The sequence below is a fragment of the Acanthaster planci genome, linkage group LG14 (genome assembly GCF_054643075.1).
Source record: "Acanthaster planci isolate LZ-2023a linkage group LG14, COTS_SCS, whole genome shotgun sequence".
Classification (NCBI taxonomy): Eukaryota; Metazoa; Echinodermata; class Asteroidea; order Valvatida; family Acanthasteridae; genus Acanthaster; species Acanthaster planci.
The window spans coordinates 13,270,588-13,295,546 of NC_141790.1; the positions used below are offsets into that span (position 1 = coordinate 13,270,588).

The 24,959-nt window shown below is 41.7% G+C and overlaps 1 protein-coding gene and 4 long non-coding RNA genes across 6 annotated transcripts in view; 3 read left to right on the forward strand and 2 right to left on the reverse strand.

Annotated features, from left to right (window-relative positions):
• Positions 1-66: 66 nt before the first annotated feature.
• On the reverse strand, positions 67-3,046 carry LOC147796875 (uncharacterized). Its single transcript, XR_015427724.1, has 2 exons — positions 2,813-3,046; positions 67-257 (listed from the first exon to the last, which is right to left on the reverse strand). It is a non-coding gene; the product is annotated as an uncharacterized LOC147796875 (long non-coding RNA).
• A 1,109-nt stretch (positions 3,047-4,155) lies between these two features.
• On the reverse strand, positions 4,156-14,833 carry LOC110981678 (WD repeat and FYVE domain-containing protein 2-like). 2 transcript variants are annotated; one of them, XM_022239462.2, is made up of 11 exons: positions 14,659-14,833; positions 13,034-13,101; positions 12,538-12,666; positions 11,834-11,984; positions 11,196-11,308; positions 9,544-9,700; positions 9,133-9,238; positions 8,840-8,941; positions 8,429-8,559; positions 7,795-7,903; positions 4,156-7,498 (listed from the first exon to the last, which is right to left on the reverse strand). In XM_022239462.2, the coding sequence occupies exons 1-11, from the start codon at positions 14,793-14,795 to the stop codon at positions 7,469-7,471; spliced, it is 1,233 nt and encodes a 410-aa protein (XP_022095154.1). In that variant the 5' UTR covers positions 14,796-14,833; the 3' UTR covers positions 4,156-7,468. The 2 variants fall into 2 exon arrangements, with proteins under 2 accessions (XP_022095154.1, XP_022095155.1); XM_022239463.2 differs by having other exon boundaries at positions 9,544-9,670; positions 14,659-14,832.
• LOC147796876 (uncharacterized) lies at positions 9,717-10,096 on the forward strand. Its single transcript, XR_015427691.1, has 2 exons — positions 9,717-9,904; positions 9,963-10,096. It is a non-coding gene; the product is annotated as an uncharacterized LOC147796876 (long non-coding RNA).
• On the forward strand, positions 10,333-10,557 carry LOC147796877 (uncharacterized). Its single transcript, XR_015427690.1, has 2 exons — positions 10,333-10,437; positions 10,497-10,557. It is a non-coding gene; the product is annotated as an uncharacterized LOC147796877 (long non-coding RNA).
• A 1,017-nt stretch (positions 14,834-15,850) lies between the features above and the next one.
• The window catches only part of LOC110981680 (uncharacterized), a 39,494-nt gene continuing 30,385 nt past the window's right edge, over positions 15,851-24,959 (forward strand). Inside the window, exons 1-2 of the long non-coding RNA XR_015427711.1 lie at positions 15,851-16,036; positions 16,292-16,426. This is a non-coding gene — a long non-coding RNA (uncharacterized LOC110981680). The remainder of the gene's footprint in view (positions 16,037-16,291; positions 16,427-24,959) is intronic.

Below are 24,959 nucleotides of genomic sequence, written 5' to 3' on the forward strand. Positions count from 1 at the left end.
GGAGCCCCAACTAAAAATTGCAAGGACAGTAGTCTTGATACAAGCCATTTCCAGGTGCACCCTTGCTCGCATAAATATCTTATCTTGTCAAGACAAGTCAGCAGTGGATTTATTTGAAGTATTTCCATATCCCATTCAAAGGCGTAGCCATGGAGGATGGGGGGGCGGGCAAGCGCCCCACTGAAAAAAAATGAATGGATATTGAACAAGGCTAAAAAGGTTTGCCCCTGAGAAACTACACCACTGAAAGCTGATGCCTGCTCCATAAGATGCTGGCGCCCCCTTTGTTGGACATGTTGGGGGGATACCCCTCGGTCTCATTTCTTGCTGGGTATAGAAAGCTGGTGCCCGCTCCATAAGATGCTGGTGCCCCCTTTGTTGGACATGTTGGGGGGATACCCCTCGGTCTCATTTCTTGCTGGGTATAGAAAGCTGGTGCCCGCTCCATAAGATGCTGGCGCCCCCTTTGTTGGACATGTTGGGGGGATACCCCTCGGTCTCATTTCTTGCTGGGTATAGAAAGCTGGTGCCCGCTCCATAAGATGCTGGCGCCCCCTTTGTTGGACATGTTGGGGGGATACCCCTCGGTCTCATTTCTTGCTGGGTATAGAAAGCTGGTGCCCGCTCCATAAGATGCTGGTGCCCCCTTTGTTGGACATGTTGGGGGGATACCCCTCGGTCTCATTTCTTGCTGGGTATAGAAAGCTGGTGCCCGCTCCATAAGATGCTGGTGCCCCCTTTGTTGGACATGTTGGGGGGATACCCCTCGGTCTCATTTCTTGCTGAGTATAGAAAGCTGGTGCCCGCTCCATAAGATGCTGGTGCCCCCTTTGTTGGACATGTTGGGGGGATACCCCTCGGTCTCATTTCTTGCTGGGTATAGAAAGCTGGTGCCCGCTCCATAAGATGCTGGTGCCCCCTTTGTTGGACATGTTGGGGGGATACCCCTCGGTCTCATTTCTTGCTGGGTATAGAAAGCTGGTGCCCGCTCGATAAGATGCTGGTGCCCCCTTTGTTGGACATGTTGGGGGGATACCTCTCGGTCTCATTTCTTGCTGGGTATAGAAAGCTGGTGCCCGCTCCATAAGATGCTGGCGCCCCCTTTGTTGGACATGTTGGGGGGATACCCCTCGGTCTCATTTCTTGCTGGGTATAGAAAGCTGGTGCCCGCTCCATAAGATGCTGGCGCCCCCTTTGTTGGACATGTTGGGGGGATACCCCTCGGTCTCATTTCTTGCTGGGTATAGAAAGCTGGTGCCCGCTCCATAAGATGCTGGTGCCCCCTTTGTTGGACATGTTGGGGGGATACCCCTCGGTCTCATTTCTTGCTGGGTATAGAAAGCTGGTGCCCGCTCCATAAGATGCTGGCGCCCCCTTTGTTGGACATGTTGGGGGGTACCCCTCGGTCTCATTTCTTGCTGGGTATAGAAAGCTGGTGCCCGCTCCATAAGATGCTGGCGCCCCCTTTGTTGGACATGTTGGGGGATACCCCTCGGTCTCATTTCTTGCTGGGTATAGAAAGCTGGTGCCCGCTCCATAAGATGCTGGCGCCCCCTTTGTTGGACATGTTGGGGGGATACCCCTCGGTCTCATTTCTTGCTGGGTATAGAAAGCTGGTGCCCGCTCCATAAGATGCTGGTGCCCCCTTTGTTGGACATGTTGGGGGGATACCCCTCGGTCTCATTTCTTGCTGGGTATAGAAAGCTGGTGCCCGCTCCATAAGATGCTGGTGCCCCCTTTGTTGGACATGTTGGGGGGATACCCCTCGGTCTCATTTCTTGCTGGGTATAGAAAGCTGGTGCCCGCTCCATAAGATGCTGGTGCCCCCTTTGTTGGATATGTTGGGGGGATACCCCTCGGTCTCATTTCTTGCTGGGTATAGAAAGCTGGTGCCCGCTCCATAAGATGCTGGTGCCCCCTTTGTTGGACATGTTGGGGGGATACCCCTCGGTCTCATTTCTTGCTGGGTATAGAAAGCTGGTGCCCGCTCCATAAGATGCTGGTGCCCCCTTTGTTGGACATGTTGGGGGGATACCCCTCGGTCTCATTTCTTGCTGGGTATAGAAAGCTGGTGCCCGCTCCATAAGATGCTGGTGCCCCCTTTGTTGGACATGTTGGGGGGATACCTCTCGGTCTCATTTCTTGCTGGGTATAGAAAGCTGGTGCCCGCTCCATAAGATGCTGGTGCCCCCTTTGTTGGACATGTTGGGGGGATACCCCTCGGTCTCATTTCTTGCTGGGTATAGAAAGCTGGTGCCCGCTCCATAAGATGCTGGTGCCCCCTTTGTTGGACATGTTGGGGGGTACCCCTCGGTCTCATTTCTTGCTGGGTATAGAAAGCTGGTGCCCGCTCCATAAGATGCTGGTGCCCCCTTTGTTGGACATGTTGGGGGGATACCCCTCGGTCTCATTTCTTGCTGGGTATAGAAAGCTGGTGCCCGCTCCATAAGATGCTGGCGCCCCCTTTGTTGGACATGTTGGGGGGATACCCCTCGGTCTCATTTCTTGCTGGGTATAGAAAGCTGGTGCCTGCTCCATAAGATGCTGGTGCCCCCTTTGTTGGACATGTTGGGGGGATACCCCTCGGTCTCATTTCTTGCTGGGTATAGAAAGCTGGTGCCCGCTCCATAAGATGCTGGCGCCCCCTTTGTTGGACATGTTGGGGGGATACCCCTCGGTCTCATTTCTTGCTGGGTATAGAAAGCTGGTGCCCGCTCCATAAGATGCTGGCGCCCCCTTTGTTGGACATGTTGGGGGGATACCCCTCGGTCTCATTTCTTGCTGGGTATAGAAAGCTTATGAAAGCTGGTGCCTGCTCCATAAGATGCTGGCGCCCCCTTTGTTGGACATGTTGGGGGGTACCCCTCGGTCTCATTTCTTGCTGGGTATAGAAAGCTGGTGCCCGCTCCATAAGATGCTGGCGCCCCCTTTGTTGGACATGTTGGGGGGTACCCCTCGGTCTCATTTCTTGCTGGGTATAGAAAGCTGGTGCCCGCTCCATAAGATGCTGGCACCCCCTTTGTTGGACATGTTGGGGGGATACCTCTCGGTCTCATTTCTTGCTGGGTATAGAAAGCTGGTGCCCGCTCCATAAGATGCTGGTGCCCCCTTTGTTGGACATGTTGGGGGGATACCTCTCGGTCTCATTTCTTGCTGGGTATAGAAAGCTGGTGCCCGCTCCATAAGATGCTGGCGCCCCCTTTGTTGGACATGTTGGGGGGATACCCCTCGGTCTCATTTCTTGCTGGGTATAGAAAGCTGGTGCCCGCTCCATAAGATGCTGGCGCCCCCTTTGTTGGACATGTTGGGGGGATACCCCTCGGTCTCATTTCTTGCTGGGTATAGAAAGCTGGTGCCCGCTCCATAAGATGCTGGCGCCCCCTTTGTTGGACATGTTGGGGGGATACCCCTCGGTCTCATTTCTTGCTGGGTATAGAAAGCTGGTGCCCGCTCCATAAGATGCTGGTGCCCCCTTTGTTGGACATGTTGGGGGGATACCCCTCGGTCTCATTTCTTGCTGGGTATAGAAAGCTGGTGCCCGCTCCATAAGATGCTGGTGCCCCCTTTGTTGGACATGTTGGGGGGATACCCCTCGGTCTCATTTCTTGCTGGGTATAGAAAGCTGGTGCCCGCTCCATAAGATGCTGGCGCCCCCTTTGTTGGACATGTTGGGGGGATACCCCTCGGTCTCATTTCTTGCTGGGTATAGAAAGCTGGTGCCCGCTCCATAAGATGCTGGCGCCCCCTTTGTGCCTCCCTCCTCCACTAGTAAAATCCTAGCTACGCCTCTGATCCCATACAAAAGATATTAAGATGATTAGAATGTCAAATATGCCAACTGAGGCACTGGAAGGGTTAAATTTGTTCATGAATGAAACCACTAATTTATTTTATTTAATTACTATATACTTCTATTGCTACTTTTTTGTAAGGTCCAGTAAGTTATTGCTTTTATGATATGGTAATGGTAACACACCAGCTTGATTAAATATGCGAACAGTTACCAAAGTGGTAAGACAAATTTAATGCTGTTTTATGCAGACACCTGTTTTTTTGGTGGCCGTTTGGCATTGGTGGGTCGACAGGAGACAATCAACAACCTGTCTTCAACCTTCCTTTCTTGGCAAGAATAGTGACCACATACATGTACACATGTTCAGATGAAATAGATTTTTTCTTTATTTCCATTACTCTGTTCTTTTACAACAATATATATAGATAAATTTTGAGATATGACCGGCAGGTCTAATTTTCATGTTTGGGGTTAGTAAATAGAAGTCCACAGAATTTCCTGACTTCAGTTAGCTGCAACTATTACATTTTAAAAACAAACCCTAGTAAATGCCAACATAGTTAATATTCTTGGCAACATTTCTTTCCTCCAACAAAACTCCCAGTTGGGCCAAGTTGGCACCAATTAATCCCAAACCTCCCATATAAGTTTATTAAGAAACCCTTAAATGCAATGAATATCTTCAATGTGCTAAAGGATGAACGTGGGTCTGATTTTGAAGCCCCAAAGTTGTGCCCATTCAGCCCAGAATCTAACCAAGAATCAATGGAAATCAAAGCCTCCACTCTTGGAAGTGAATTGTAACGCTTCCTGCTGAGATGTCATTTTGAATGCGGAACATTCACGGTAAGTTACAGAATGATGCCTTAAGCTTCCTCTCCAATGACAAAAAAACAATGGATGTTACTGTGATTTTCCTCACCACTTTTACAGCACTGTCAAGCTAATATCATTAACTCCAGAATTTCCTGTACTACTTGAAGCTCTAAAATACAAGTCCAACAACTCTGGTAAGCTACTGTAAACCAGTCTGTGATTAGCAACTTTGGCAATAATATCATGAAATTCCTCCAACCAGGCTTCTTTTTTTAGCACAGGTGGGCCAATATACACTAATTGGAATGAAATAATTACCTGTGATTAGTTGCCTTTATACAAACAAGCCTGCAATCAAGCAAAATTCTTTGTTTTAAATAACGAGATACATATTGCAGTTATAACATACAGTACGTTCATTTTCAATTTATTAATATACTGTAAATTCAATTATACGTGAGTGGTCCCATTATCAAACATGCAACTTGATCTCAGACAAAAACGAGGACATTCCGATCATTACAAGACTTTGTAAAGTGCTTTTCAACTTTCAATGGCATCAGTGTGAAGCGAAAAATGAGGAAATCAGCTGATCCAAGGAAAAGTTGCATGCCTTTCAAGAGAAGCATATTAACTGCATGAAAATAGATTTTTACTCTTTGTGGGAACAAAAATATCAGAATGCTAATATCAGATTCCAGGGTCCAATCGTTTCAAAGCTGTCAAGATCTTCAAACACTTTGAAAAACAATAGGTATGTACATGTATGTCTAACGATCCCGTAGATCTAGGATTCATTTAGAGGGAGTCTTTTTCAGTGAAGGTGAGAGATTTGCAACTTTTCTCATCAGAAATACATCTGAAGCAACTTTAGAGAATGGGAATACACTAACACAGGAAGACAATTTACACCACTGCATATCATGCAGAAACCAAACTCCATGGCTTTGTAGGAGAAAGCTTTAAAACTAGAACAAAAGAAAAGGGTAGAAGGTCTGAATCATCTACATGTATGAATGTTGTCCTTTACAAAAATATGATCTGTGGCACAATTTGCTCTCAGATGTCAGAAATCAAACTGTAAACTAAGCCAATCAACAAATCACAGACAGGTTTTTTTTGGCAACAAATGACAAATGAAACCAGTCACTTTTCAGTACATGATTAAAACCACAAAAATGACTTGCCTTTTGCAATTAAATTATTGCATCAAGACCCTATTACCTTCTATATACAAAATTATATTTTCATAAAATAACAGGAGAATAATTTTGTTTCATTTACATTTTATGAACACTTCATTTTTTCATCAGTGTCAAGGTTCAATGACCTTTGACCCTATTTCGAGCTGTATTTACAATAACTGTTCTGGTGCAGTGTTTTGAGGCAGAGAAAGGTCAACAAAAGTTTGTCTTCGGGGTTTGAACTTTCAAGACATACTGGAAGCTACAGAAAGTCCCTACAATGTAGATAGGTCAGACTTTTCTCTAACTTTTCCCCTTGGTTTTTAATGTCAGGCTGCCCCTCAATTAGACCTACATGGACAACTGCACCTTGATGCTTAAGTTAACTATGTATTATTTACGTTAAGTTTGTGTGAATAATAAATAACTAGGCTGTGCATACAAAGCAATCGGACAATCTTCACACTGTTCACAGACTTTTTCTGATGATCAGCAATCTATTGTTTTGTTTAAATAATGTTTACAGAAATGAGCATATCATTTTTGGTGCAACATGGCTATTTAGGCAGCTACTGAGTATTCAGATTAAAGCAAAGAGAATTTTTAAAATCTTATCGATCTTTGGCAACTTCAATCTGAACATCTGGTACACTGATCTCAGTGACTTGCAAATGGTCTATGAATTCCCTTGACACCTGCTATTACAAATGCTGCCTCATCACTGCCTCTGAATGATCCGTCAAACCATGTCTGGTTGTTTATTTTATGACTACAGTTTTGGTCTCTTGACGCAACACACTAAAGACTATGTCCATAACCCTTGACCGTATGCCTGTTTTGGACATGTTCACAATCAGTAAACAACTTCCGATTGCTGGTCAGCTTCTAGATCTAAGTCAATCAGAGATATTCAACCCTGGGAGTAGGTCATGGTGTTAAACACGTTCATCCTGACATAGTCCCAACTTGACAACTGTCCTGTAACTCAACTTAATCCATTCAAAAAGCCACTAATCACAGGAATAATGCAAACTCTTATTAAGTTGTGGAAATTCAATTACATGCACACATCATGCAGTGTCATTACTTAGTAACAAAAAATCTTTTTATCTTTACATTAGTAGAAATTGACGAAGAAAGTTGACGACAAATGATAGGGCAAGAGCTTCAAAGTTGTTCTGCTCGACAAAAATTAAAAAAAAAGAACAAGATTGACCTTTTCATTCAAATCAAATTTGCTTGAATAAAGTTTCAAATCAAATGAAACCATAGAGTCAACAAATGATGCCTAGGGCATGCAAATCAGATCAATACTTTAAACTTTACCATTTAAGATAATTATTTCCAATGCCTGTGCAATCAACATGCTTTGCTTCATCGGCGCATTATCAGTACACCAATAATCCAATGAATCAATAAAAGTCAAGTTCATGACAATGCAATGCACTGTTCGCCAATACATGTACATGCACAAGATCAAATATATTTGTCACAATACACAGAAAGTCAATAAACCAATTACTTTTAAGCAATTATTGGTGCATGGTGTATTGATACATTAATCCATCATCAATAAACCGTTATTCGTGTCTTCGATACCTGTGATTAAATACTCTTGAGTTTTTGATGTCACTAATTCAGCAATAAAGGGCGCCACCTATTTCTCTTCAAGCCCTTACTGGATAAGAGTTGATACATCCCAGAGCTGTGAAGACAAATAAAGTAAAGAAATATCAAATTTCTTGCCCTCCGCAAAGACACCTCTGTGGACAAATTTGCCATCATGCAATTACAGGCCTGTTGTCAAGATGGATTTCTGTCACATCATCTCTTGTGGAGGACAAAAACTCAAAACCTTTCATCTTGCAAATCTTGCCCCCATCTTTAAATGTTTGACTTTTATGTTGAGAGTTATGCTTTAAATGGTGCTGAGCTAGACTGAACAAAAACCTTAATAAGACAAGGATTGATCAGTTTTCGTGAAATTCTGTTGGTACTAACCTTGATGACCTTATCCGTGCCGCAAGTGACGAGCTGACCTTTGACATCATCCAGGTACATGGACACAATGGCATGCTTGCTGTCATAGAAGGATGCCATGGGAGCCCGACTGTAGAGAAATGAACATGACATCTTAGCTTCCACAGCCAGGGTACAAGACAGTTTTCTAATCACGACCCTCAACTCATAACTGCAGCTGAGTCCTTTCTCCAGTTCATGAAGTTACAATAATACAATGAGATTGAATGACTGTGGTATTCTAATCTATGAGGTCACAGGAGGGCCAGTAGAAGTAATTCAAGATATATGTACCATCAAGGAAGTCCGTCATTCTGCACACTGTGTGCGAAGAAGAGATAATCAGGTTTAACCAATCACTGACATCCCTTCTATCAATGGAGATAAACTTCATGCACGCACAGATACATATGCACTTGATGTGAGGCACATGTGGCCAGTGCACAACAGTATCTAACAGACGTCACTAGCCTCTCTCTTCTTTGTCAATGAGGGGGTATTTCTCTGCAGAGCAGATCTAGCTAGTACAACGATTCAACCTTCCTGACTACTGACAAGCTACCCTGCTAAGTCCAGCATTTTGGCTCAGTACATTTGACAGGCAACCGGTTCTTACTCGGCATCGGTGAGGGAGTCTGCACAATCCTTACAGATTCTCACTTCAAACTCAAATCCCAGTGTCGGCAACGTGGAACGTTCTGGTGTGCACTTGTCACAAAGTGCATGGCCACACTTCCTGCAGTGATGCTAACGGTAAACAATGAACAAGGAAGTGGAAAGGAAGGAGGAAACCAGATTAATAAAAAACAAGAACAAGAAATGTTTTATCTGTATCGGTTACTCACTGTCAATGTCAGTCACAAATATAAATGTTGAACACACTATCATGAAGACATCACCAATGAAATACTTCAGGTAGCTCAGGATTAACCCCTCAACATAACACCTTCCTAAAGTGGTGTGGTACTGTTTAAAATCAAACCTGACCTCCCTAAATTCTCAATATATCCCTGTCTCTTGGTCCTACCTGCCTCACGCCAAGAGTCTTGCTGGTCCACATCTCCTTGAAGTTCCAGAAGAATGGACTGCTACATTTCTGACAGGTGTCACTTTCTTCCCACTCAGGAGTCTGGGAAAAGAAACAGGCAATCAACTTGTATAGATTCAGGTCATTTATACATAACAGACTACTGGATAGGGCAGACTACCTTGTAAAACTTCAGAAAGAACTTGAGCATTAGCTCTGTGAATCAAACATGGCAGTTTGGAGGAAGAGGAGACGAGAAGTGGTTATCAACGCATACCTCGAAATCATTTTACCTCTTGTCTTTTTCCAGCCATGTTCCACACAACAATGTTGTTATCATCACCTGCTGAGAACAATTGCTTACTCCTTGCTGAATAACACACGCTTTCAACCTTCCCCCTGTAAATATAACAACAAACTTAGAAATTTAAACAAGTGACCACAGCAGAATTTCACAACATCTGTCCGGAACAGACAAGTAACCTGTCACAAATTAATTACAACATAACGTGTACTAACCACACTTTTTCTACATGGTCTTCAATAGCGGCCTTTGCTTATTACTCCTCCATTGGAGATTAGCGATGCCTCATGACACAACCTGATCTTGATATTACCCGTCTGCTTGTGGAGATCAACAGACTCTTACAGAAGTCCTGTTTAATTCACAGATTTTGATAATTGTAAAAATAGTTTCAACTCACGTGTGTCCCTGCAACTCAAAGGCAGTTCCCTTTTGGCCTCCGATGTCCCAAACTATGATGGACTGATCAAAGCTGCCAGAGAAAAGAAGCTTATTCTCGGTATCCCAAGCCAGGCATCGTGTACTCCCTTTGTCCAAATGGAAGAACAAGAACGGTACTGGTTAAGGTGTGCAGAGGTTCATACCTCTGCATCTGCCAACTGTGACTAGTGGTTAATATATAAAACAATCTATTCAAATAATTTTCTTGGTGCCATGGAGAAGTAAACTCTAGGACAAGCAGAGCTATCAGGGACTTGGTGGAGGTCAGAGCTGTAGAAGTAAACTCTAGGACAAGCAGAGCTATCAGGGACTTGGTGGAGGTCAGAGCTGTAGAAAGTAAACTCTAGGACAAGCAGAGCTATCAGGGACTTGGTGGAGGTCAGAGCTGTAGAAGTAAACTCTAGGACAAGCAGAGCTATCAGGGACTTGGTGGAGGTCAGAGCTGTAGAAGTAAACTCTAGGACAAGCAGAGCTATCAGGGACTTGGTGGAGGTCAGAGCTGTAGAAGTAAACTCTAGGACAAGCAGAGCTATCAGGTACTTGGTGGAGGTCAGAGCTGTAGAAGTAAACTCTAGGACAAGCAGAGCTATCAGGGACTTGGTGGAGGTCAGAGCTGTAGAAAGTAAACTCTAGGACAAGCAGAGCTATCAGGGACTTGGTGGAGGTCAGAGCTGTAGAAAGTAAACTCTAGGACAAGCAGAGCTATCAGGGACTTGGTGGAGGTCAGAGCTGTAGAAAGTAAACTCTAGGACAAGCAGAGCTATCAGGGACTTGGTGGAGGTCAGAGCTGTAGAAGTAAACTCTAGGACAAGCAGAGCTATCAGGGACTTGGTGGAGGTCAGAGCTGTAGAAAGTAAACTCTAGGACAAGCAGAGTTATCAGGGGCTTGGTGGAGGTCAGAGCTGTAGAAAGTAAACTCTAGGACAAGCAGAGCTATCAGGGACTTGGTGGAGGTCAGAGCTGTAGAAGTAAACTCTAGGACAAGCAGAGCTATCAGGGACTTGGTGGAGGTCAGAGCTGTACATAGAGAGAGCAGCGCCAACTTTAGGCTTTGGAACCAATATGAATGTTCATTGTATGAACAGGACAGCCTGCAGCTGTTGTGCGTCCAATGCCCATCTGCACTGACGCCACAATATTGGTTCCAACAATTCAGTCACTCATGTCGTAACTCTGTCTATAAACAGCTCTGGTGGCGGTGAGATGGTCAATGCCTTCAGAGATTTTTCTGTTATATTGTACTCTGGAGGATTATTTTGTTAACATAAACCTGCAGGTTGTCTCAATTGCAGAACTGGAAAGCAAGAATCCTTGAGACAAGGAACAAATGCAGACGTCTCCAAAAATGTGAGTATGCCAGTTCTTCATTCATCATTCTATTTGCTAAGCAAAGAAATTCTTATTCAGCAAAAGTTGTCAACCCGCCCAGTTGTCATGTGAGATGTCATGTACTTCCTGTGACTGGTACCCGGCCAATTGCTGTTCAGCACATAATTTTGCTTTACAGTATTTTCTTCATTGCCGTAAGTACATGTAAAGCTACTTTCCTAACCTCTCCTTTCCTGTGGGGGTAACAGCCACACCCACCCTCTTCTGATGATCAGAACCTACCGGAATGTCCTTTGAGTGATGTGATGACTTGATGACCGTTGTCCATCACTTTCAAGACCGTGATCTGACCAGAGTAGTCAGCAACAAAAGCATGCTTGGTCTCCTCATCAAATCTTAGCAGACACTGGAGTTAAGGAAATCACCATTTTGCCCACACTTGCCTAAATGATAGAACCTTGTCTAGAAAAATAACCAATATGTACCCAATGGAAATTGTAGGATACATTGTAAATACATGCATGGAGGAAATCTGCATTCCAAGGATGTGACTTGATTTGTTTAATTACAAGTTATTATTAGCACAGTAACCTAAATCAAAGTTTTCAAGAACTACAAGAAATGCTTTCTGTCAGATAAAACATTGAACAATATGAATCCTGCAACAAACTTAAAACCAGCAGTTGAAAGCCGATTCAGTATGGACGGAATATTTATTTCAATGAGCCACGTGTTTGAGCCTTTCCTGAATAACAAGCGTAATTTCGAATCATAATCACCTTTTTAGTTGTAAAACTTGATCTTCACTGACACCTTACCTAAGTTCCCTCTGACTAGTCATTAAGGTCATGATCCCTGTATGCAGTATGCTGTGAATGATATCAGAGCTTTGTACCTCCATACTTCCTTATAAAGGATACTGTAATGCCGTGCCCCAGGCCTCTAATTTGTAACCGCCCAGGCGCCGACCTGTCTCGCTGCAATGCCACTGGAAGAACTTATCTCTGCCCAAACTCAGCACAAGCTCAGTCAGTACGGAAAAAAAGACATCGGTCACACGACTCTGGTGAGCTGAACCAAAAGGAGAGGAAAGGTTGGGTACATCAAACAGAAATGATCCAAAAGGATGATGGAAACTAGAAGCCTGAGATATTTGGTACCAACGCCTGATGACATAAAAACAATAACAATTCGTTTGATGGTAGCAAGTACAAAAATATCCCCCTCTCATTTTGGGTTTATTCCTGGTTTTGTCTGTGACCTTTTCAGGCTATTTAACTTAAAATCTTTTGAACACCCTCAACGTCTGGCACTCTGTGATTTCTTTAAATCATTCACTCATTGTCAAAGACCAAGCTAACATGTCTTTTTTGTCTTCGCCTACACAGGAATTAAATTGTATTTGCTGATACATCAAGAATATGGTCCAGTCCCTCATTTCTCAAATAAAAGAAATGCCGGACTATGTAAGAGGAATACGATGTATTAACTTTCAACACTGACAGAAACCCTTTTCATGCAGGCTTCAAGTCCAAAAGAAGACAGGTGGATACAAAGTTGACGTTTCAGGGTCTTGAATCAAAACTTTGACAATTAAAATGTCTCTGACTTGATTCTATCTCACCAAGATATTCCCGCCTTGTCTTTAAGCTGTTGTAATCCTCTGAGATGCTGAACTCAGAGATAATGCCATTGTCCAGACCAACAAATAGCCTTCTGGTCTCTGGGTTAAACTCCATGGTAGAGCAGGAGGCTAAAATATTGTAGAGAAGTTGAAAACAATGACCGATTAATAAAAACATTTAGTCTTACCCTGGGCAACTGATCACAGCTACATATACAAGCCAAAAACAAAGTCTAAAGTTACAAACAAAGGATTACTAGAAAGCTATGAAACTAGATATCTCAAAAACAACCAGACTCCGACATGATAAAGAGCAGAACCTGTTATACATGTACATGTATCAACCCTAACCCTCCTCAATCCTTCACCTGTTGGAGGACTGAAGAGTGTTAGGGTTAAGGTTGAAGATTTGAGTCAGTGTTGTATCCCAGACCAAGACCGAGACCAGGTCTCAAGACCTACATGTACATGTACAAGACTGATTTGGTGCAAGTACCTTGCATTGAGTGGCAGATGCTGGGCCAGTACAATCCAGAATCTCTCTTCAACCATACTCGAACCGTTCTATGAACAGATGTACAAAAACATTGTTCAGGTGTTTACATCAAACAGAATCAGAATGGATGTCTCAGGACAAGGCTATGTAATGTATCATATCATAAAACCTCAGGTTTCAAGGCAGACATGTCCGCCATGACCCTAATACTGGCCATTAATGTCCCCTTGAACATGTTGTCTCAAAAGCATTTAGACATCTCTATTTTTTTCCTTCAGCTGCATATACGACACCAGAAAGCAATAATACATCTTTAAAAGTCAACTTTAGCAGGGAAAATAATGACAAATTTACTTAGAAAAAAACCTTTTCAGACCAGAGACTCATTTGTAAACAAAGTGTCAAGTGATGGGCAGGTAGGGTAATCTTTCCTTAGGATAAGCTCCTAATCACAAAGTTACAATGAACACACACGCACAAACAATATGAGGGAAAGAGTTCCATATACAGGCCTCCTGATGCCCTATGCACAAGCCCTATGAAACTGGTCTGAGAAATTCCAAGTGTTTTGTAAGTACAGGACTTGGTTTTTTTTCTCCTAAATTGAACTTTTCTGGAAGTGTTTTGCTTTCTGACGGCTAATAGGTCACTGTAGGGAATAATTACTAGCATCCATATATGTAATTCTTCCCAAAATGAGAACTGTCTAGGCGTGCAGGAAGCCTGACATTAGGCACTACACGCAGCTTCAGTACTGGTCCGTTATCATTTTAATAAACATGTTGAAACGTAAAAGTTCCAAATACATGAAATGTTGGCTATGGCTTAGACATGAAATGCATGATGATGGAGCCTGGTCATACTTGTTGTAAGATGGGAGTTATATAGTGTTTAGGAACATGCACAAATGAGTGAGGGGACTGTTCATTTAGGAGCTCATTTTCTTAAATAGGAAACTGTGATTCAAATTAGTCTTTTACTGCACGCTCTGGTTCCTTTATTTAATTTCAATTTTTTTGAAATTTCAAGTGAAACCAACATTTAATTTATTGAAATAAGGCACAAATAAGAACAAAGCTTTCATGAAAATATGAATTGTAAGCTTCTCAGTGAAAATCCACACTGATCTTGGGGTAGGTACCTGTGGCCAACAAAAATGTCCCAAAACATCTCAAAATATCCCCAGTTTAAATCTATATTTCTTTGCTTTGCGGAGACCGATACAATCCAAACTTATATCAAAATGTTGCTTGTGACATCCTCTCCAAGCATGTCACGTCAAAAAGAAAAGAGAAAAATAACTGAAAACTTTAAGGGCCTCCCTTGCCCACATTCATAGGCCTAGGCCTAATCGTTCACATTCAGTGCTAGCCACGATATTTGCATTCAAGATACGTAGAACTGTAAATTCTTCATAAAAATCTTAATGAAAACAGTATAGTCGGTCAGTCACGAGACCGGGGACATGTAGGGTCAATGATGGTTCAACAGTTCACTATCATGTCAATCATGTTTGTCGTGTTTGTTAATCACCATCTGACATTGTTAGTTACAAAAAATAACTGACCACGACGGGGAACATGAAACGAATCACACGATCATATATTTCAAGACCACGGCATTACCTGTCTTCACTCACGCTGATGACCCCGTCTTCCTTAGGTATTATGATCGCTTTTGTGACTGTTCCATTACATCCTTCAAGTTTACTGACTAACACAGGCCTCCTCGTTTGAGGTCTAGTTCTGATTTCAGCAGCCATCTTTTACTGACTGTCTCGTCTATCAACGCAATCAGGCACAATGCATTGTATTACATGCACTGGGAATGAAGTAGACAGGGCCCTACCATTAAAGCGTTTGAATAGCTATTAAAGAAGCGGATACCAGACACATTTGTCTGGGAGTTTGGATGACGTCATTCCAAACACATGATTAGTCATTCTTGACTTATCACAGTGCCAGGGACGTCCATTCATTAATAAACTTCTTCATGCCTTGAACTATACGACCCTTGAAAGAAACTTGCAAAGGTCTCCATACTAAGACAATTTCTCTTTCAAAATAAAACTTTAAAAGATTATCATTATTTTTAATATATCATTACAATATGCAGAAGACTGGATGATGCCGATTTCGACCCCCACTAGCTATAGGATATTAAATAATTTAATTTCCCTCTGGAGGGAAATCAAACAGGGAAATGAGAGATGAGGAAAAGGTTCGGAGTCGTTGTTTTTCTGTTTAATCTATCTAAAAATTCCATTTTTATTTCAAACAACGGCAGTGGTATGCTGTATAATAAATCCAAATAGTTTTCATAAGAGCTCTCTTTTTAATGTGCCTTGACTTCCTTTCGCAAACAACACAGTTTTGCATGACAGTTTTATCCAATCAAGGGCTTGTTTTCTCAAGTCGCGAGTCGTCTCTTGCGGGAAACTGCATTGTTCTCCTGTGAGAAAACAGGTGTACTTTCTTTTCATATGCAAATTTATTATGGTTTCAACTTTTTGGACGAAACTATTTGACACACATGGGCATTCATAGAGATGGTTGAAATCTTTCGAGAGTTACATCAATTAAATATTGCAAACAAGCTGAAACAAACTTTGCCCAGATATTCCAGTGTGTTTTAAACTCATATTCTGTCTCTGCATCTATAAAGAGGCGGATAAAGTCACTAGTTAGAAACAATTTGTCCCCGTCAAAAAGTTGCGATCGCCCTTATTAGTTCGAGGCACGCGTGCATGTAACTCTACTTGTAATTGTGTGTGTACGTGAGCGGCGGTACGCGACAGCCATTTTGTTTGCCCGGGAATTTATTATCCTGCTCTGGAAATAAAAAAAGTTCAAGAAAAGATTGGAAAGAAGGCGGGAAACTACGTAGACCGCAACATAACATTTTACTCTTTAAGAAAGCGAATTCATGTCGCCTAAAAACAACGCCGTTAAGGAAACAATGTACCTTTGAAAGACTGCTGGACTCCGTCGTTTTGTTGGCAAGGTAGGCAGTCTACATGTATATACATTTTGTTGAAGGCCAGGGTCTTCAGGGAGCATACTGAAAACTCAAATGTGTACAGCTTCGATTATTGTGTATGAATAATTGCAAGTTGACTTGCTGGCACATTCTTTAGTACATTCAAAGACTTCAAAATAAGGTTTGAAAGCTTCCTGATGGCGAAATGCTCTTCTCTCTGTCTGATCAAGATAAACTGTTCAAGATTAATTTCAACTCGCACATCTCTTTCTACGACAGTTAAAACTACGGTTTGGAGTACATCCCGTGGCTAAATTGCCCAACTTTGAGAGGAGTCTTGTTCACAGAAGACCGTGACCTGGATAGTTTGACACACAAACTGTATCCCTCAGTTTAACTTAAGGACAAGGTCAGGTAAGATTGTATTTTGATCATGTAATTCCATGCAGGTCAATTCGAAAGAGGTTGAAACTCGAAATAGCTCTTGCAGTGACAGGCTGAGTCAACACTGAAGTGTAATTGAAAAAAAATGTTAAATTCCATTTAGCCATCTTGAAGTCTTTAATACATCCAGTTTTTCTGACATCTTCTCGGATGTGTCCAGTTCTTTCTCATTGGAAGTATCTTTCTAGGGTCCATCAATACCTGTGGATTATGGTGATACTTTCAATCTTGCTGTCAACAGTGAAGTTTTATGGCATAATTTTAGACAGAATTTCTTTTGAGAACTCCTTGTTTTATCATTTTAAGAATAACATTGATGTAATAGAACTGCAAAGCTAACTTTAAAATACACATCAAAACCCTTTAAAACTTCAAAAAAAATTCATAATCGAAAAACGAATTCAGAAGGGAATATGTAATTTTAACAAGTTCTTCACTCCTCCAAAATGGATTTGTTTGCTGTCCCGATCCATAGTTTATGATCACCCGTCTTCCCAGAAACGACTCCATATCCAATGCGTTTTGGAATGTACTATTTTCCATCTCAATCTGTTGATAAGTCATTCACTGCCCGCAAGAGACTCGGACGTCAGCTCATCACGCGATCTCAGTGTTTGCTCAACCGTAAGAGGGCGCTGCAGAAGCGTTATCATGAACAGCTTTTGATGATCCTGTATAATTACAGAACCCACTAAACATGATGACAGGATATGTAAAAACAACTGATAAGTGACTAGCATAGGCTACACCTCCTTATTTTTCCTCTGTGCATCCCCAATAAAAAAGGGAAGTGACTGAGAGTATTTTCGTTGCACAACTGAATATAATATAGAAATGCAATTTTGCATCTGTCACCTGACTGAAGTGCAAATATTTTTTTTTAATTTCGTAGGCCTATGTGAAAGAAATTGTACTTTTTCATATCTTCATATTCAGGAAAATCCAACATATGCTGCTGCCCTGTCTTCAGTAGCTAGCCACGTGTTGAAATTAAACCCTACCGCTGTCTTACAAAATAATTACAGGCGCATAAATGTCTTGGGACCGAAAAAAGAGTAAAAAATTACCTTTAGAACCAATAGCCTTCTAAAAACTCTTGTCGGATTAACTGCTGAACAATTTTTGAAGTCCTTTTGCATACTCTGGATATAGCAACTGTATTACTCTGGAGGTATTGTATTGCTAAGTCGATAGGTTAATTAAAGCATCTAGTCCTTTTCTTTCGACATACATGTATATCTATAACCTAGGACAAGAGGAATTGTCTTGTTGATTTCAGTTTGCACACTAAGTCACAAATTCATTGAGTGTTACCTGAATATTGCATGGCTGCCTGGATTTCCAGCACTCGACAACTGACATGTCATCAACGTACATGTATATGAACATGAAGACGTCGACAGTCACAGGCTTTATACTATTTATCCTACCTTGTGAGGAGTAAGACTGGTTTGACTTAGTTCCCCCTTGGGAAACCAGCGAATAGGCCGGGCTTTCCAGGGGGTTCAGCGGTACTACAGCTGTCGACTGCCGCTATTTGTAAGCCAGGAACAGTCGATAAGGACTTCTTTATGTGAAAATTGACTTCAGCTTATTTGGATCAGAATTTAGGGGGCGGAGCGTTTATCATAATATGGATGTATTCCAAGTTTCCGGAGAGAGAGAGAGAGCATTAAGTGAGGATCGTAATTTTAAAAGCAACTTTCATTTCTGTTCAGGTCTTCTGCCCATTCGATAGTTGGTAATCCGTCTACCAAATGAAATTTATATGACGCTGTTGGGCACAGGTCATGCTATCTTTCACTTGCTGGTTTTGTAATATGTGAACTCATATTTGGCGGCACGGCACGGTATTGTGCTTTGACTTGCCAACGAGAGAATGTATTTGGACATTTGTGTGAAGATCACTTCTAATATCGGCTACAATATGATCTAGTAGATGATATATTCATGTTATCAACCACCTGTCGGTTGTCAGTAAGGAGAGGAGCTATGTGAAGTTGATTGAGATCACCAAGTTTTACAAAAGCCAGGGCAGTGCTTCGACGAAATGCAATACTGTGTATACCTGTTGTCGTTTACGTAGGGATGTCCAATCACAACCATCCAAATAAGCGACGCCAAACTTAGGGCGGTGTAATTGGTGTTTGTTAATGTATAGAGGAGTTTTTCTAGGACCCTGCAGGATGACCTGTTGTAACACCGCGATGTTCGTTAAGTTTTATAGCTTTTCCATTTTAGTTTCACGCAAGATTTGTCTGACAAGTGAAAACATTCAGTTAGGGTATAAGGACCTGAGGGGAACGTTTATACCCAGAGAACAAAAAATCACGCATAGAAACCCATATCATTATGATGTCATTAACGGGACTCAAACCAGCCACACAAGAGGAGGAAGGAACAGGTAAGAATGCCAACTATTCTAAAATACTCGGTTGAAATTTCCAAAGTACTGCCGCTTCTATATATTTGTCACTGGCAAGATTGTGTGATTTCATATCTCGAAGTCAGCACATTAAATGCTGGACGTCCCAAAATGGTCATGAAGATATATAGGGAAGGCTGCTTGACAAGCATGAAATTGAAAATTAATTCAGAATCCACGCATCCGTTATTAAGGAGACACCTGCACGAGTCATTATAAAAACACATCCAGCAAACCGTGACGCGTCTATGTATCGTTTACGAAATAGGCAAAGAGATTACCCCTCCCCTTTCTTTTTCAGTAATGCTCTTGCGTCATTTGAGGAAGAAGTGTCCACCCCCAATCGATGGGGCAGTTAATTTGTGAAACGCTCACCCTGTGCGGCGCAAGATAACGGTTGCCAATTTCCATGTTTCACCGTGTGTTTATGCTATTTTATGCAGCTTCCCTTAGGCACTTATTTCCCCACCTTCAACTCGATCTTTCCAAACTGACATTGTTGTGTTGAGCTCCTGTATCGTCGTTGGCAATTGTCCAGCGACCTTCTCGAAACCAGGCGGATTTAATACTTGGCATCATACCTCGGGCACTCTATTAGCCACACCAAGCAAAAAGTATATACCAAGAAAAGTGGACGAATGAAAATAAAAAAAAACACGGGTTACCAACTAAAAATCAACGTCAGTCAAAGTCATTGCTGCTAACAGACTGATACAGTTTTGAACGGTAAATTGACTAAGAAAATAGTCTTGCCGTCAGCTTTTGGAGAATTGTCGTTTTCTTTTCGTCTTATACCCGGCGTTTAAGTACAAATCACTGTCACTTCTTTCCCGTGACGAGTTCATGCAAATGTTCACTATAAAATGGTTATTGTGATCGAAATAATTTTGCCTGTTTTTTTTTCCAAATTTACGTGTATCAAATACATTTTGTTTGGTAAAAAACAGCAACTCATTTACGAGAATACTTATCTCAGTGCTTGGCAGGCATTTCTGATAATTATCATTTTAGTCTCGGCCAATTGATTTCATCACGGCATGCACGATATTTACATCTTCACTGTCGCGGACCATCCTTTAGCAATAAATTACCACAAAATTGCTTTTAGATGGTGTTATCCCGTTACGTATCCCTATTTGAGGTCACATGCACGGGCGCGTTTTATTAAATTAAGAGAGCGCAAAAACCAACTGATCAGCAGCCCATTCGTGATTGGTATGATTTCTCTCTGGCCAACATTTATCTGTTCTTTGTGTTTGAAACTCCCCCGAGATATCGCTGCCTGCCCACTCCTTGGAGATTGTGCTGGTTGCATGTTACCAAAGCTATCATATCAACGGCTACCATGTGAATGAAACAGCCAATTTGCGGCAAATTGGCGCCCGCTCAAAACGGGCATGCTGGAGTAAGAGATTATCAAGTTACATCACTAGTAGCTCTCAGGCGTCCTTGCTCAGATTGGCTCGAGACAAAATGCGCAACTGTACTCAAATCTCAAATGGTCTGCTCCATTCACGTGGATGTAGTCCCTTTTTCTCCCTTTCTCACTGACCTGGAATAGCGTCATCCCTTATAATCTTTCGTATGCAGCCCAAAGAATCGAAAATTACAATTTAAATTGTGAATAGCACCAACATGTAGATTTGGGAAATCTAATTGGCATGATTGCAGAAGTTTGACATTTTGCACCTGCTAAAAATACATTTTTCAAGTTGATGTTTACGGTGATATCACTTTTGTTACATTAACACGTTACCGTATATTACAAAATGCCATAAGTGCTTGTGAACCACTTGCACGAAATTCTATCAAATGCATGATAATATACAAAGTTCCTTGCCTGGATTTTGCTTCGAATGCTAACAGGGACTGATCATGCATGAGCTTTGAAGCTTTTCATGATGAAGGTGGTAGGTTAGGTAAAAGGTATGCAATAGCACTATGTAAAGATACATCTTTTTATGAGCATGTGTGGTTCTGAAACGAACAGGAGGTGCCCGGTACTCAACGTTTCGGACAGTATGCTCCGTCGTCAAGAGACTGTGTGGAGAAAAGGCATTAATCACATCTCTCAGTACTCTATCCCCAACACATTAAAATTTTCGGATTCCCCACACATCCTCAGCCGACAGCTTCAAAAAAGTTTCTTCAAGGTGAGTACCCCCCCCCGAGCCCAATACCACTCCCCTGGTGTATTTCCAAAAACAAAACCAAAGGTGCTGCAGTGGTGTCAGTGAGGTTCTTTCTCAACATGGAGGCGTGGTTAGACCGCTGGGGGGTGAGAAAACTACAGATGGGGTGCCAGAGGTGTGAAACGTTACCCCTATCGCCTAGATTGAAATATCTTGCCGTTGTGTCTTCACTGACAGGTTCCAAAGCACGTGCGTCGGCATGACTACGTGCTTATAGCAGCTGCACCTCATGTAGTCCGGGAGGTAAGCGCCCCAATCGCTAACAACCTTGCCCGTAAATTGCAACTAGTCGTTTACTAGTAACATTTTAGAATCTGTAAGCACCCGGAACGTCTCACCCCTTGCACAGCGACTAAACTTGATTGAGACACCCAAGAACCGGGGACCAAGCTTGCTGCCACATGCTGGTTGTCGTGAATTAGCGGAAAGAGTAATGCGGTTTACAATGAACTCTTGTCAGGTTGTCGAATAGTGCTGAATGACAGAGTTTTAGAAGAATCTCCACGCATCTCAAATCGATTTTTATCAAACTTGCCATTTCATTTAGCCACCTCCTTCATCAGATTATTGTAATCCATTTTCAGGGGACGTTTCAGTAACGTCACATTGAATGCGAGGAACAGGCGATCTCAGAGTTATTACATTAGTAGAGTGAATGCATGACAACAAAACACCAAGGAAATCTTTCTTTGCAACTACCAACCTTCAGCGAATAATACGGTGTAGTCAGTATTTTTCTTAGATTTATTTTACCAAAATGTAAACAACCGGTTCCATTTCTAACCAAATAATCACTAATACAGTCAAGTCAGACGAAGGAACACCAAAGTCATTCCAAAGCCTTCCTGCTTAAATGAAATTGATTAATATAGCAGTGCTTTATTGCCAAGAAAAGTCGATAGTCAGCCGATGTCCTACACAAATATGGTCGGATGGATTACCCTCTCGGTGATATGTTGACTTAGTGGACGTTGATGTCCCTGAGGAATTTTTAAAAAAAAATTCCATGTAATCCGTTACAAAAATACCGCTTTCAGTAACGTTAGGATATGCCTTTAAATTTCGTCAAATGATCACTGGATTACTGTTAGTATAATTTTGGCTCTACAAAACGTTATCAAATTATATACTACTTCTACTTTGATGCTATATTGCTTGTTTTATTTTTATTACAATTGTTTTGGTTCTTGCTATTTTTCCAATTTGAACAGAAAAATCTACACCTCTCCGTTTCGTGTCAGTTAAGGTTTCCCCACACTACGCTTAAAATAATTGAGGACATCTGTGCAATATGGGAGGAGTTTGCAGGAAGATACCAAAGAGCCCCTATCGGAATCCAAAAACCCACACTGCAAATGGCCTTAGTCATGGTCCACTAATACCTTATACAAAACAACCATTCAGCCATGTCTAGACTATGCCAGTTCTGTGTGGGGCAACTGCTCAATGACCAACAGGGAGACTCTTTCTAGGCTACAAAAAGAGCAGCCAGGATTGTTGCTAATAACTTTGATTATATTAATTCTCATGATGATGATATCATGAGGGCCCTTTCTTGGCAGACTTTTGAGTAAAGGAGGGACAGTTATTTAGCTTGTAATATGTATACACGTGTTCATGATCTAGCCCCTGACAGGCTTTGTAATAATATTGAGATGCATGTTGATAGGCATGGATTTAAAACTAGAAACGCTGATTCTCTGAATGTTGTAGTCCCTTGGCCTAACATGGAATGTGTTATTAAAGCAATCTCTCGGGGCTATAAAGTCCAGAATGCATCCTGTTTTGATGGTTTTAAAATAATGTATAAGAAGCTTTTTTTAATTAGGTTATTTTTTAACACTATTGTGGTCTTATCGGTTAATCTTACTTTGTCTCTGTACTGCACAGGACGCTGATGTAAAACAGCCTCTGATTGTGTATCCTGTTTAAAGATTTTAAAAATTAAAACCGGTTTACTGCATCTGTCCTATATTATGATGCCATTCATGTTTATTTTTCATTTTTTTCGTTCGTTATTTGGCTTAAGAGGAACTCTTGACTCTCAACGCGATGTTTGGCCAGGCAACCTGTCCGCTCTAGAGGTGATCTCATTTCTTGTGATGAGGGCTTTCGTTTTTCTCCTCTGGTTTTTGGGTTCAACAACTCACTGCCGACTTATAAAAGAGGAAAACGCTGTGCGGTGGCGTGTTTGCTTTATTTTTTCAGGCTAAGTAAATTGGCTTTCATCCAATTCGGCAGTTTGTTGACACTTATGTTGGAGGCGCTTGGCGTTATAATTGTGTAAGGGGATACTGCTAATATTAATTTATATCAAATGACTCATCCGAGAAGGTGAAAATCTTGTAGACATGTTGTAAGGTTTAAATTTCTTATTTAAGAATAGTACGATCATTAGTATTTGGAGATTGTAAATTTCTATATCAGTTCAGTTCAGCGTCTCCAGAAGTAAGTATAACATACGTTCTGATCTTCATATTAAAAAAACCTTGAAAACATTCTGGATCTGTTATGACAGCTGCACTTTGCGCTTAATTAAGAATTATGACGTCTTTAATGGAAGTCTTCGTTGACGTATTGGATTCTTAAAAGGGGCTCGTACATAGTGTTGCTTTCAAATGCAATTCTGCGTATCTTTGTTGTAAGCCGATCAGTCGTTTACGCAGCATGTGTTTCTAGCGCACCTCACCACATCATCAAACAGATTAATAGATTTGCCGAAACCTAATTGTAAAGACGAACTGAAATTGTCACCCGAGGCTAGGTGTGCTGGAGTATCATGTCCCCTCCTGGTTAGTGCAGATACTACTCCTGGGGGGCTGGATGCAGCTAACCAATTACCGACTAAACAGAAGCCTTCTAGCGCTTTGTACATCATACCTTGTCAGGGAAAAAGGTGCGCCAATATCGGCATTACACGCCCTTAATTCGTACGATTAGACAGACATGAAAGCTGCCGGCTTTCTTGCAGGCGCATCGTTACCTATCTACGACTGTTGTGTGTTTCTTAAATTATTTTCGTCAGTTGGATATGGCTTTTGAAACTTTTAGAAATGACTGAGCTCTAATCAATACGACAGCCGAGAAATATCATAGTGTTTGAGAGGTGGAAATTGTAAATTTGATAATAAACGGTCGAATAAGTCTTGTTTAAAATAAAAAGCGGGAGAGCCCACCACAACACCTGTATTTTGAAATATTTCATGTTCAAGAATCTGTTAAGTTATTACCCCAATCATAACCAAATTTAATTTATCGCTTCTTAAATTCGTAGAAATGCCCCCCCCCCGCAAATAGGCAAGATTTGGAATAGTCACGATGAAGACCAGACGCAGTGGCGACACAAGCCATTTTAGCCGGAACCTGTTTTTTCTAGTTCATGCGTTGGTGGACCTGTTTGCACATGTGCGCTGTGTATCTATTGGGCGCTTGTTACCAAAGGCAAGTTGTCCATCACTGTCTGATTTTAAACGAGGTATATCATAGAATGCAAATTAATACATGGGTTTACACGATACTAAATCAGCGATCGGCAATAATCTATGATTTGTACGTTTTAAGTTTACACTTTGATTGTTGTAATCTCTGCCTTATACGAAATAGGTTGTACAAGGCGTATTCCATATGATCCGCGAGTAACTTTAAGGTACTTGAGTGATTTATGTTTTTCATGTCGCTCTGTTTTTCATGTAGCTGGTTATGTGAAAGACTGTTTGTCGATATTAATGCAGCGTCAGTCAAAAAAGCCCCTAAACAGTTTGGTGACTCCAAAACATAATTTAAAAACTTTAAACTATAATTCTTAAGTTTGCAAAGATCCTATTACTAGAAATTTCAAGGACTTTCCCACAAAACTAAAAGACAAAGAATTACGAAGACCACGACG